Below are 14,695 nucleotides of genomic sequence, written 5' to 3'. Positions count from 1 at the left end.
TTTGGATCATGCATTAGAAAAAATGGGTTTTAGGCAAAGATGGAATCATGGATTTGTGGGTGCATTTTATCAATCAGTTTTGTCATACTAATAAATAGGTGTGCCAAAGGATGGATTGAGGCATCTAAAGGCTTAATGTAAGGTGATCCTCTCTTCCCTTTTCTTTTTGCCATTATTGCAGATGTGGAGTATATTGATGTTGAGAGTAGAGGAGAGGGAATCTTAAAGGTCGAAATAGGACAAGAGTGATGCATTTACGAGTCATTGATGATAAAATATTCTCCTCAAGAACTAGAGAGGAGGACATGTACAACCTTAAGTTAATCTTGTTGGTTGTTGGATACATTTCTAGGCTTATGGTAAATTTAGATAAAAGTACCTTATTGAGTATCAATATTAGTTAGACTAGAGTCCTTGGGTTGGCTAATTTTTGAGGTTATAGGATGTAAGATTTGTCCCTCTCTGAGTTGGGTTTGCCTTTAGAAGAGAATCGCATAGTAGTAACTTTATGAGACTTGGTTATAAAGAGGATTTCCTGTCGTTTAGATGGTTGGAAGAAAGCCTACTTGTTCTTTGGTGGTAGAACCATTCTTATGTAGTCGTATTTATCCCTTATCCCCTTGTATTTTCTATCTTTGTTCAAAGCTCTAGTTATAGTAGCTGCCAAGACTGAGAATGTTGGGTAAGGGAAGAGAGAACACCTTGTGGGTTAGAACCAAATGTGTAATTCTAAGGGGGAAGGGTGTTTAGGCATTAGGAGAATATTCTTGAGGAATAAAGCCCTTCTAGGGAAGTGGTTGTGGAGGTTTCTTAGGGAGATTGATGCTTTTAAACCCTAATGGATGGCATGCCAACTGTGTTGTTAGGTGGTCACATAAATGCCCTTTGAAAGTTATTACACAAACCTCCTCGGACCTTTTTCATTTCACTTGTTATTCTATGGGTGATGATATAGAAACTCACTTTTGAGAAGATCTTTGGTTGCGTGATAATTCTCTTAGTGAGCAGTACCTAAACATTCATAAAGTAGTGAGGTTGAGAAAAACAGTTATTTCCTCAATGCCAGTTTCCTCCTCCCTGTCTATATCTTGGAACTTCAATTTTCGTCATAACCTCTTTGATTAAGAAATTGAGGAACTAGCTTGTCTAATGGTTGCTTTTGCCTATGTCTATTTGTCACTCACTTTTCCTGATGTGAGATTTGGTCTTGAGATCCTTGGGATCGTTCTTGGTTAGCTTCTTCTTTAATTTTGTCTCTACTTTGACCAATTCAGTTCCTTTTATTCTTGTAAATTTCATTTGGAAACCCAAAGCTCCTTCAAAAGTGGAGGCCTTTTTGTGGCTTGTGGCAAATAAGAAGGTCAATACTAATGACTTGTTTTAACAAAGAAGACCATGGAAAATGCTTAGTACAGAATGGTGTGTCATGTGCAGGGGGGATTGGGGAGTCTATAAATCATGTTATTTTTATTTTTACGTTGCCCTGCAGTATTAACATTATAGTGTAAATTATTTCGACTTCTAAGGATTGATTAGGTTCCACCTAGAAGGGTGAAGGCAATGTTGTCATGGTATTCCAATCTTTAGATGTATTGATGAGGAAGACAGTGGGTCTGGGTGGTCTTAGGATCATCTTGAACTGCAGTGTAACTAGTAAATGAGTGCTTAATGATTTTATTTCTTCATTTTATATACTATAATTTCTTTTTATTTGTTTGGAATGAAGAATACTAAGTAAAAATTGACTGACACACTTCTCAGGTAGAAAACCTTACTGGAAAATCGCAAATTCTTGAAGCTGAACTTGAAAGATCATCTAGGAAATTGAAAGAGGTCACTGCTGTAGCGGAAGGTGAAGCTGAAAAATGCAAAGCTGCAAAGGAAGTTATCAAGTCTCTAACTGCACAGGTTAGTTATTTTCACCTCTCCAGATTTGCTGTATTGAATGTGCATTTTACTGGATGAGATCTGCCATCTTTTTTTAGCTTTACCTTATAAAAAGCATCATTTTTTAATTTGAAGAAAGTATCCTTAAAACTACATGGTCATAATCATGTAAATTTGTCCAATCAAAAAAAAAAAAAAGTAATCATGTAAATTTGAGATGGTAAGAATGTTACAAGTTTGTTCAATCTCTGTATATTGTAGGAGTGAAGAAGCAATAAGATAAATAACAAAAGAAGTAGCTATCAAGTTTGTGAAAAACAATCTGCATGCATGCAATTTCCACGTTTAATATGGATACACAGCTGATTCTTTATAAGGAAACAATTGCCTAAATCTACAGGGGCAGTACTTACTGGAAATTCCCAAGTTTTTTTAAAATATCATTTTTTTCCCTTGTTAAATTTAGCCCCTCAAATTATTGACTCCTAAAATTTATGATTAGTCCCCACATAATTTATTAAAATATAAACTTTCCCCTTTTCATAATGTTGGCTTCATAAGCTTCGTATTTGTCCCTTTCAAAAACTATTAAAATACAATTTTTTATTTTATTTTTTTATTTTTTTTAGAACTCATGATTACATTACAATCACAACCATTTCTCCTTTAGATAAAAATTCATTCTTAGATTTGTCTCCTGTGATTATTATCCTGCATTGTATATAAAACAAAAATATTTCTCAAAAAATAAAACTTTTCTTTTATCTCTTTTCTTTTATGTTCATTCTATCTCTTTAATCTCTCTGAGAATACTTCTGAGAGATTGTTTTGATAGCGGAAATGAAAGTCATTTGCCTTTTTTGAGGGGAGGAAAAAAGGTTTGATAAAATGTTTTCAGAACTACCTCTGAAAACATTTTTAAAAATTGGTCATTTTTAGAAAATGTTGAAGTACTCTTTTTCAAATTTTCAAAAAAGTCATGTGCTTTAATAATTTTCATATTTGAAAATGGAAATAATTTTTAAAAATTCGTTTTAATTTTTATTATTAATTAAACCACCCCTAAAACTTTTTCTGTCTCACTTAAGGTTTCATTTCAGGTTTTTCTCCAACAAAATTGAAGAAAAAAAATTAATTGAAGTAAAATCTTAAACATTTTCTCTTTTTCCTAGGCCAATAGATTCTGATTAAAGGCGCCAAAGAAAAAGGGCATGCACAGGGTACACCAAGGGTATGGAAGAGGCAGCAAAAAAACAAGAAAACCTAACTCCACATGAAAAAAATAAAAAATAAGCAAAGATCAATCTAGCTATCTACAAACTTAAACTATTAATGAACTCAATCAATAGACAATTTTACAAATCCAAGAGTACACTAGACCATTGCCTAAGGGATTTAATGAAAATCGCCTTCAGATTTTGATCTCAATGCTCTTCTTCGTTAAAAACATGATCATTATATTCTCTCCTGATGCACCAAAACAAGCAAAGGAGAGCCAAATGCCAAACCTTCTTATGCTGTTTATCTAGCCTCCAAAATTTATTGTTGACTGAAGTAAGAAGACCCATTGCATCCTAAAAATAGCCATATACCATGATTGTCTTGCTATGCACAGTGAATCTGGATGTGATAAAACATTTTCTGTTGTTTCAAAAATGTCAAATATTCTTTTCCAAATAATCTCCATCTCTATTTCTGAATTTTCTTTCAATTCTTTAGTGAAATATTGAAAACATTTGTATTTAATTTTTTTTGGTTCTAAAATTTCTTATTGAAAATTAAAATTTTAATGAAATATTTTCTAAATCTTTTTTAAAACATCAACAATTTTAGTAAAAAATGATGGTGACATTGCTGATGAACTAAAATGTCAATAATTGTAGAAAAATAATTGGGAAATTTTTATGGGGAAAAATCAATCAGTTATATTAATAAAAGAATAATTTATTTAGCAAATTAAATGTGATGCACATAATTATAATTTTCTACATTTTTGTGTTCGTGTTTCTTCTTTGTCCCTCACTCGAGTTCAATGTTCTCCGCTGTATATTCTTGAAACTGTTCATACTAACACCACCAAAATAAAACATGCTTGCAGTGCATATGTTTTAGTTTGAATAAGGATATCCCACTTGCATAGCAGGATTAGATTTAACTATGCCTTTGCTGCCTATGTTCTGACCCATTATATGAATAGTCTCAACTGGGAATAACCATCTATATCACTTTGTTATCATGTGAAAATAAAGTAATAAATCATTCATAAAAGACATGGAGCAGATGGTTATATGATTAATATCATGTAATATGTGTTTCTTGGAGGAGATTTCAACTTGTGGGCATGTGGGGAGAAAATGAGTCTGATACGAGGTTTAATAGACATATTGGACACTTGAAGATGCAAATACAATTATTTGCTTGCAATGTATATGGAGGATTCTTCATCCCATCTCTTTCTCAGACAAATTTATCTTCCATCAGAATGCATGTATATATATTTATTTAATAATTCTTGACAATAGCATTTGCAATTAAATTTATTTATTTTTTGATAAGAGAATGTATTAAAAGTGCAAAAAATGCACAAGAGAACACTAAAAGTATACAATGAGCAAAAGATGCCAAAAAAAAAGGGAAAACAAGACTATACTCCCTCTCTTAACCAGAGCACATCCAATCTACACAATCAATTAAGTACATAGATCTCGATATAGGAAACTAGGGAGATGGAGGAGAGAGAAAGACCTAGAGAGAGAGTGGGTGAGAGAGACGGGAAAGCGAGATGGGGCCAGGATGGGATCGGGGACGCAACGGGCTTCATTCATTCAGGGGTTCTTAGAAGGAGTTTTGGGGTAGAATCGAAGACCTTTGAGGTCGAAACAGAGAGAAAGAAGGGTAGGACTCAAATCTTCATAGTGGAAAGAAAGAGAGGTGTCTCCTCGTGGATCAAGTTGGGGCCGGCGAGCTTAGGGCCGCTCGTGGAAGGCCTGGTCTTCTGCGTCAAGGATACGAGGACTAGACATTAGGAGAAATGTTGGCAGGAGAATGGGAGGAAGTTTAGAGAGGAAAGCTCACTTAATTAATTGGAAGGTGGTTTGTAGCCCTAAGGAGGAGGGAGGATTAGGCATCCGAAAGATTGATTTTTTGAATAAAGCATTGCTGGGCAAATGGGTGTGGAGATATGCCTACGAGAAAGAGACCTTTGGAAAATGGTGATAGGGGTAAAGTATGGCCAAGAGGGATGTGGGTGGAGGACTAAGGATGTTTGTGGGCCTTATGGAGTGGGATTGTGGAAGGAGATAATGAAGGAAGCTGATTGGTGTTGGGAGAGCATTGATTTTAAGGTAGGGAAGGGGACCAAAGTGCTTTTCTGGATGGATAAGTGGTGTGGTAATGAGGCGCTTGCTCACTCTTTCCCACAGTTGTTTACCTTGGCAGGGCATAGGAATGCCAAAGTAAGTGAAGTGTGGGACTCTAGCATGGGTCAAGGAGGTTGGAATCTTAGATTGGCTAGAGATCTCAACGATTGGGAGCTGGACCAGATAGGAAATATGCTGAATCTGCTGAGGGATTTTAGGACTTCTACTGAGGAGGATGCTGTGAGATGGAAAAGGGAAGGCAATGGTATTTTTGGGGTTAAGGGGGCTTACAAAATGCTGGTGGGGTCCTCAGCCTGTGTCTTCCCGAACAGACGCATTTGGATGGAAAAGGTTCCAACAAAAGTGTCTTTTTTTGCTTGGGAAGCTTCGTGGGGGAAGATCCTCACCTTGGATAAGCTTCAAAGAAGGGGGTGGCAGCTCCCTAATCGGTGTTTTTTGTGTGGCTGTGAAGAGGAAAATGCGAATCATATTCTAGTTCATTGTACAGTGGTTAAGACTTTTTGGGAGATTGCCCTCTCCATTTTTGGAGTCCAGTGGGTGTTCCCAAATTCAGTTATGGAAGTGCTACTTAGCTGGAGGGGCTCTTTTGTGGGGAAAAAAAGAAAAAGTACCTGGAATTCCATTCCGTTGTGCATATTTTGGACGGTGTGGAAGGAAAGGAATAGGTTAGCTTTTAGGGGAGGATCTTTGGATATTCAAAAATTAAAGAATTTTTTTGTATGTAACTTGTGGAGTTGGGCTAGGGTGTACATTGGTGAGGATACCTATTCTCTTTTAGGCTTTTTGGAGTGGCTAGCGGCCACTTGAGGGTGTGTGAGGTTTTTTCCCTCTTTTTTTCTTGTATGTTCTTCTTTTTGGGCTTTTGTGTATACTCCCTGTATACATGAGGCTTTTCAGCCTTTTCTAATATATGCTGATGTTTATCTATCAAAAAAAAAAAAAAAAATTAAGTACATAGATCTCCCATTCATGTACACCCAAATCCACATAGCAAGATTGTCAAGGAATGAACTTTTAATCCTTTGATATGACATCTCCTCATCTTCAAATACTTTTTGATTTCTTTTTTTCCAAATAGTCCAAAAAATGCATAATGGAGCTGCTCTCCAAGCCTTCCGACGCTTCCTTCTCACAAAAGAACCTTGCCACTCTAGTAGGGTGCTCCTTACAAAACCAAAAATAACCTAAGGGATGTCAAATAAAGAGAACACCAATAGCCATAAGATCCTTGCCTTAGCACAATGAAGAAGAATGTGGTCAATAGATTCCACCTCTTCTTTGCAAAGAGTATACCTATTGACTAATGACCAACCTCTTCTTTGGAGCTGGTCCGTCAACACCTTCCACCAATAAGCTTCCTAAGCAAAAAAAACTCACTTTAGAAGGAATCGGGGAGTTCCAAATAATTTCTAAGGCCATGTTTGATTAGTCGGATATAACATGAGATAGGATAAAAGAGAGAATATTATATCCTATTCCATGTTTGGTTGATGATGGGATAGGATAAGTTATTCCATCACTTATCATATCTTATGCTTTACCAAATATGGGATAGGATAAGTTGTGAGACATATTCTCCATCTTCATTTTTTTTTATATCCCTTTTACATGGGATACATTAATCCGAAACTAAGATATAAGATATGCATATTCCATGAATCATACATTTATTTATTTTTAACAAATTTTATTTCTTTTATATTACTTATTTTGCAAAATAAATTTTTTATTATAAAATTAAATTTGTGGTTAAAAAAGAACTAAAAAACATATTTATAAAATATATTGTAAAATAATATATCTTTATAGATATTATGTTTACATATTGAATAACATAATATAAAAAAGTTTTATTTATAAAGTTAAATATTTACTCATGAATATTGTTAAATGTAAAAGAAATTTCATTTTTTTTTAAATAGAAAATATTAGAATGTAATATAATTTTTATTTTAAACATTGAAAAATAACATAGATTTCATTTTTTTTTATTCATGTCAATAACTAAATATAAGCATAACATAATATATCCTATTGGATATGCTACCTTAGGATATCATTTTCATTAGATATCATATCTTAGGATATGCATTTCTTATTCAATGGGATATGATATCCTAGGATGTACATATCCTATCCTATCCTATCACACCAACCAAACATAGCCTAAAGGAAAAGGGATGACATTTTGTTATGTAGTTCATTGAACACACTATAAAAACGAAATCCCCAAGTGATGAAAAGGTAGAAATGCAGTCCATTTATTGAAATGTTAAAATCTTAGATAAGATATCCCCTGGTATCATTGATGCAGATGGTGTCTCATATAATATGCTCATTGTTAGTTATATGTATTTACATAGGTTTGTAATTAAGCAACTAACTATAGTCAATTCAAAACTTAGTGAAACTATATTTGGTTATGTTTTTATAAAAGTCTGAGTTCCTATCTGCTGATGAAATGCTAACATTCACTCTGATTATGATGAAAAACAGAGAGCGAATACTGAAGTTAATTTACTAACCAATTGAAAAGAAAAATTATGAAAACATGGAACAATTATCATTATCCATTTTTCCCGCTTGACCTAACTCATTAAAAAAAAAAAATCTATTTTCTCTTTATTTTGGGTGTAAGGTAGGGTGTTGATTCTTACTCAATGTTCTGATCCTGTAATTGGTCCAATGTTCTGCAGTTGAAGGAGATGGCTGAAAGAGTGCCAGAAGAACATATTTCCATTAGTAAATCAGGTTCTAGTGCCAGACAAACTCCTAATATTGTAGATATGTTCTCTAATGAGAACCATTCAACAAGCCTAACCTCTCCTGAGAGCGAGTCCAATGGCAGTTCAGTAAATCCTATCCTGTCCAGTGGAACCAAGGCACAAACTGAAAAGTCAGAATGGGTAGTGCAAGATGAACCAGGCGTGTACCTAACTCTTTCGTCCTTGGCAGGGGGTGGTAATGAACTCAGACGGGTTCGTTTCAGGTATTTGTACAGCATCATCTTTTATTTTGAAAAGTGAAAGGCTAATATATTCAACTCAATTCAACCTACAATATAAAAGTATATTTCTGTTAAGTCAAGGGACTTCTCTTTTTTCCTAACCTTATTAACATTCTTTTTTGCCTTTCTTATAGTGCCTTCAACTAGAATTGTGTCACTCACTTATTAATGATGCAATAATCATTATTCATTGCACATGATCAAAGCATTCTAGTAGACAATGGTTCAATCTTATTCCAAATTGATGCTAGTTCTATAGAAGTCACTCATTTTTAATGCTATCCAGAATTTATATTGAACCCAAGTGATTTATAACTTCATCTACAGAGTCCAATCTCACAGCAAAACACCTACATGCTTTGAGTGTGATCCTTGTGTTGTGTCAAAATAAACTCTCACTGCTTTAATGGTCCAAGTATGTGCTTTTATCAGATATTAGACCTGAAAACGTCAAACATATGATATTCATATATTTTAGTAAGGAATTTCTGTGCTTGTTATATGAAAAAATTTCATCATGATTCTTGCACACACCCTTTTTCAGTGTAATGTCTTGGTTACTTTAAAGATTGTGTCATGTATTTCTTTCAAATGGTGCTCCAATTGATTATTTGGTTGACCTGCATTTGCTTTGCTAAAACAATACCAACTCCTCAACTCAAACCATTTGCTTCAGAGGTCTTTTAACTGCTTTTCCCTCTACAGGAAAATTATTAACTCTTGATAGGATAAACTAGGACCACCTTTCAATTATAGGCTCTTAGATGCATCCAAAAGTGTAAAGATCCAATGCAGTGTTTGTAGAAGGACCACGCAGGAAAGTGACTTGTAAAGTTGTGGTATGGATAGAGTTCCTGATGCGATATCATTCTCAGTTACAAATGATGGCCTCCAATATTATAGAAAGATGGATGCACCGTCATACTGCATGAAGCAGTTCTATGCATCAGTTTTAACTCCTGATGAGAGGGATAAAAGAAACCTGCACGCTCAACCACCTTCTAGGACCAAGCAAAACTCAGTAAGAGAGGAGGTACAATCTCACACTAAAAGTGATCTTAGGACACCTCATTCAACTTCAGAATTGGAAGCTCCTCTCTTTTAATCGTGCACCTATTTCTTTCCTTCCAAATGCACTAGATTACAACAAAGACATCACCTTCCCCAACTTTCTGCTTCTATTCTCAAGATGGCTCTTTCATCTCAAGCTTTTCAATTGACCTTAGGCATTGATGTACACCACCTCAAAAACCATGAGAAAAAGAACTAAGCACCAAACAAACACCACCTTGAAAACCAAGAACACCTAAGCCCATAAGTCCCTGGCACTGCAACGAAGGTATGGCACTTTTTGTTAACTACCTGCTGCGGCAGCTGCTACTGCTATTACTACTATGATTGTCATAATCATTCCTACAAAGTAGTGAGGCTTGTCATGATCAGGTGCCTGCATCATTAACCTTTTCCAGCCTGCATTTTGAACCAAGTATTTGAGTTGCCTTGGCTGAAACGGATATTTATTGTATCTAATGCTTAAGAAAATCAGAAACTAAGTAATGAATATTTGATAATTTGTAGCTTGATGGTGGTGTGCTTTTATGGATAGTACTGTTAAATTACCTATTAGTTTCTATATCTTTTTACCTTGTTGATTGGATTTGTTCTTCTAGTGAGCAATTGGATGTTTTTTCTACAGTCGGAAACGCTTCACTGAGGAACAGGCAGAGGTTTGGTGGGCTGAAAATGGGTCCAAAGTATGTGAGCGGCACGACATAAGAAGTGTGGAGTAATACGTAACTGGCACGAACACAATGGGTGAAGGAAAGCCTAACTGACGTAACTGTTCTCCATGACCCTCTCCCCCTCTACTGAAAACTGTATATTTTTTGTTTCAGTCATTCAGTGGAGTTGAAAATCAAAGATCCCGTGTCTCTCCCTTACCATCATGACTTTGTTCACAGTTCCAAACATGCAGTCTCAGTTCTCATCTGGGAAAGGATCAAACAAGAGACATAGCCCTATAGAAAGCTAAGCCACTATGTGGATTGGCTTTATCCTGCCTTGGCTTCAAACAACCTGATTCAATGTGCTTTGAGAGCCCATCTGGTGGTGGTCTGCTACCTTTCAAGCTTGGAAAGAAGCTGCCTGAGCCCTAACCATGTTTGGTCGCACGTTGGCAGTCAGAGCTATGTATATCAAGATGTAAGAGAGGTACGAATGTAGGAAGAAAGTAAGTGCCAAGGGAAAAATGAAAATGATATTTTGAGCACTGTTGAGTTTGTGCAGCAGTAATTTTTTCTTCTTTACGAGTCAAGAAAATCTGATGCTTTTCCGTCCAAGGTTCTCATCCTGTTTTTCTTTTCTTCCCGTGGTTCCTGAATATGAGGATACTAAAAAAGAAAATTTTGGATCCTGTGCATTAGGATATCTTTTGATTCAAAATTTGAGGACTATTTGATAGCGTTTTTGTAAACAGCTATGGTTCTCAATTATTTTTAGGAGCTCAAATATAAAAAGTACTTTTTTTTTTTTTTTTTTTTGGAGTTGAATATTTTTTTTAAGAAAAACTATACTTTAAGGTATGCCAAATTTGTTTTCGAAATTAGTATAAATTTTTAATAACTTATTTTTAGTCAAAAATGTTTATTACGTGAAATTCTGAGTAATAATGTCCATGGTATAACCTCAGATTCCTTTTTCTTTCCCTGCCTGCCCCCTCGACTTTAGGAGGTGGAGGGTACAATGGAACGGTGAGCACTTCATTTCCACATCAAGTAGTACTCCATGTTATGAAAATATATTTTCTTATATAGAGAATGCCACAGCATCATAGAGAAACAGACCAACCCACAAGCTAGCCATATTTTCCAGATGATTTTAGGGTTGTAACCCTCATCCAAGGAAACCCTTTTCAACGTGCAACAACAAAAGAATGAATTCAAGGATGACCCTAACCGAAGTTAATAATATATATATATATATATATTTGGAGCCACTCACGTGAAGGAGATGCAAACCCTGAATTTCGTCCGAGCCTGATCCATCATCTCTGACTTGGTCACTTTTTTATTTCGCATGGAAGAGCCAAAGCATGCATGTTTCAGAATGATATTCAGCTGCACAACTGCTAGAATTTGGAGGGCCTTCAAACTCAGGGTGAGTCTGTGTTTGTTATCAATTAGTTGAAGATCGGTGCTGAAACTCAAAAAAAAATAAAAAATAAAAAATCGAAGTTTATTGATATCATGAGTAAGCAAGGTAAGTGTTGAAAGAATTGACTGGGGATTAAGCATTCGCATGAGGGGGTCCCTTGCTTGAGCTCCCATATTCCCTAATATGCTCCCACCCATGGCTATCCATCTCAATTGCACTACATCCAGCTTCCTTCATCATCTTTTCTTCCTTAATCTCCTGCATTCTTGTATAATCAGGCAACCTTCCTGCAATAGCGTATGTGCTAGAAAGAAGGATGGAATCAGTGGGGTGTTCATCAAAGATTTCCAACAGCACTCTCTTCACGCGTTCTCCCAAGTCAACATTTCCATACACCCTGCAAGCTGCGAGCAATGCACGCCACCCGGTAGCATCGCCCTCAATGGGCAAACTCTTGATTAGGTTATGTGCTTCTTCCAGCAACCCTGCACGGCCCAAGAGATCAATCATACATCCATAGTGTTCAACCTTTGGGGAAAAGCCATATTGTCGAACCATTTTCTCTAAGAAACTTATCCCCTCTACCACCATACCTCCATGGCTACAAGCATTCAAAACTGCTAAGAAAGTGACTTCATTAGGCCTATAGCCCTCCACCTCCATTCTATGAAAGATCATAATGGCATTTTTTGCCTGCCCGTGCACCCCATAACCTGAAATCATGGCTGTCCAAGATTTCACGTCTTTGATTTCCATCCTTTCAAAAACATCAATAGCCTTCTCGAGGAACCCACATTTACAGTACATATCAACCAGAGCGGTGCCGAGAACTGCATCCAATGCTATTTGCTCCTCCTCCACATAGTTGCTGATACATAGGCCTACACCCGATGCTCCGGCAGCAGCACAAGCCGAAAGCAACCCTACCAATGTAGATGAATTGGGTTTCACTTGTTCACGTTTCATCAGTTGCAGTAGAGCCAATGATTCTTGTAACAGGCCACTTCTTGCATACCCATCTATCAAACAATTCCATAAGACAACATCCTTTTTGGGGACTTGATAAAAAATTTTATGCCCTAAATCAATAAACCCAGCATTTGCGTACATATCAATCAAAGCAGTAGCCACATTTAAATCTGAACAAAAGCCAACCTTAATGCAATGCCCATGAAGAGATACTCCACCAAGAATGTTTCCCAAATCACCCACAGCACACAACACACTGGAAATTGTTGTGGTGCTAAATTTTAGACCTTTCCTACACATTTCTCCGAACAAGCAAGTGACCATAGTGGGGTGGGGCACCTGGAGATATCCACCCAACAAAGTGTTCCATGAAACCAAATCAATTTTCGGAGGAATCTCATCAAACAACTGATGGGCATCTCCAATTCTCCCACAAACACAATAAAAATGCAAAAGTGCATTCTTCACGTTGGTAAACAGTCCATGCCCAGACCTCACAACAACCCCATGAATCCCTTGGCCAGTTTCGTAAGCCAATTCGCGAGCACAAGCTTTGAGGGTTGGGATGAAGGAAAACTGGTCGAGTATCATTTGTTGAGCCCTCAAAACCTTGAAGACAACAAAAGCTTGTTTTGGATGGTGACTAATTGAATAGCCTCTAAGCATAGTATTGAACATAAAGAGATTTGGATTTGGAATCTGGTTGAAAATTGAGGCTGCATAGTCAGTGTCTTGTATGGAAGATGCAAGAAGCTTGCTCAAAGTGAAGGGGACATTGACAAGGCCAGTTTTGACCATGGAGCCATGGACTTGACAGATTTCAGAGGTCTGAGTGCAAGATTGCAGTAGGGAAATGAGGCTTTGATCTTCTGGGGCTGTGGAGTAGTATTTAGGGAAGTGATGCAATGACCAAGATTGGAACTTTTGCCTCACCCATGAAGCACTACCAAAGATCATCGGCGATACAAAATTTTGAATTGAGGCAAGATTCTCCAAAGCAACATAAGCCTACCGCTGCTTCAATTTTGATTATTGTATTTGGTAAAATAATAATTTATAATTTTCATGTTTTTTACTAATGAAAAAATATGACACGGAAATCTTTGAATTTTAGTCTTGATTTTGGCAAGTCGTTTGGGTTCATTGTTTGCTTGGTTCAATGTCTGTATTTTTATCGGTGAGAGAAGTCCATCGTTGAAAAAAAGAAAAAAAAAAAATTTGGTTAAAAGGGTTGCAATAGCACCCATATTTTAGCGACAACGAAAACTCATTAAGAAGGAAACCAACCAATTGAAAAAACCTATGCCTAGGGTAACACCCTGAAGTAGGAGGATTGAATGAGTATTTTTAAAGATTACAACATACATGTTGAATAAATTTACCCAAATTAAAAACAAGAGATATTAGGGATATTCAAAGTAATAAAATTTCAAGGGACAAAGAAAATTTTTCATGGAAGATTCTACATGAGGCTATATTTCTTTAATGTTCCATGTGAGAGTTTTGTCAGTCATGCCACTTAAATATTTTTGGAAGTGATTAGCATGATTTGTAAATTATGGTATTTTTATTTTATTTTTCTCTCCTTCATTGCTAAGGGACTAGCAATATGTCAGTTGGGGGGAGTGATTACTACTCAAAAAGTGCTATTTGATAGCTTGTAATTAATCATTTTAAACATTTTTGAGTAGTAGTTATTGCCTTTTAACCCAATTAACATGTTAAAACCCCTTTCAATCAATTCTAATCAAATTGCCTTAAGTTTTGGTGTTTTGATAGCTTTTTGATCACCAAAGCAATATGAGATTGAGGAGAGTTGTTTGGAATCCTTGGCAAAGCAATGGGAAGCTTAGAGGTATGAAGAACCAAAGCTTTGAAGCCCTTTTGCCATAAGCAAAGTGGAAATGCAAGGAGGGGAAGCAAAGAGAATCCAATCCTGAGGCATTCTTGATGACAGTCATTTCAGCCACTTTTGGAGCACTTCCTGGAGTCCAAATTATGCATGCTATATGTCATTTGAAAGCTTAGGAAGTCAACAATCCAATGCTTCAAACCGTATTCGATTTGGAGATGAAATGAGGAAGTTACAGCCTTTGGAAGACAACTGCTCCAAGTTGAAGGAAGGCTTCAGAAAAGTGCTGCGAAATCACCATTTTGTTGCGGAATGATTTCGCAGCCTTTTTGTACAGTACCATGGATTTCCCCTGAAGCTTCACGACGCGATGGAAGCCAAACACCACAAGATGAAAGCCAACTTTGCAGCAGTGCGAAATCAGCTGGTTGCTATGAAGAAATTTCG

General features: G+C 36.4%; 2 protein-coding genes across 6 annotated transcripts in view; one reads left to right on the top strand and one right to left on the bottom strand.

The window, feature by feature from the left end:
* LOC117917042 (PH, RCC1 and FYVE domains-containing protein 1-like) overlaps nucleotides 1-10,805 on the top strand; it is a 29,468-nt gene extending 18,663 nt beyond the window's left edge. For 4 of the 5 annotated variants that reach the window (XM_034833284.1, XM_034833277.1, XM_034833295.1 and 1 more), the window contains 3 exons: nucleotides 1,762-1,908; nucleotides 7,964-8,256; nucleotides 9,971-10,805. In XM_034833284.1, coding sequence (XP_034689175.1) covers nucleotides 1,762-1,908; nucleotides 7,964-8,256; nucleotides 9,971-10,064 — 534 coding nt within the window. In that variant the 3' untranslated portion in view covers nucleotides 10,065-10,805. The remainder of the gene's footprint in view (nucleotides 1-1,761; nucleotides 1,909-7,963; nucleotides 8,257-9,970) is intronic. The other variant, XM_034833289.1, reaches the window with a different exon arrangement.
* Nucleotides 10,806-11,061: 256 nt separating this feature from the next.
* Nucleotides 11,062-13,459, bottom strand: LOC117911562 (pentatricopeptide repeat-containing protein At1g26900, mitochondrial). Its single transcript, XM_034825974.1, has one exon. The coding sequence runs from the start codon at nucleotides 13,351-13,353 to the stop codon at nucleotides 11,560-11,562; it is 1,794 nt and encodes a 597-aa protein (XP_034681865.1). The 5' UTR covers nucleotides 13,354-13,459; the 3' UTR covers nucleotides 11,062-11,559.
* Between the last annotated feature and the right edge of the window lie 1,236 nt (nucleotides 13,460-14,695).

Source organism: Vitis riparia, chromosome 1 (assembly GCF_004353265.1).
Source record: "Vitis riparia cultivar Riparia Gloire de Montpellier isolate 1030 chromosome 1, EGFV_Vit.rip_1.0, whole genome shotgun sequence".
Classification (NCBI taxonomy): Eukaryota; Viridiplantae; Streptophyta; class Magnoliopsida; order Vitales; family Vitaceae; genus Vitis; species Vitis riparia.
This window is presented reverse-complemented; position numbering and strand designations above follow the sequence as displayed.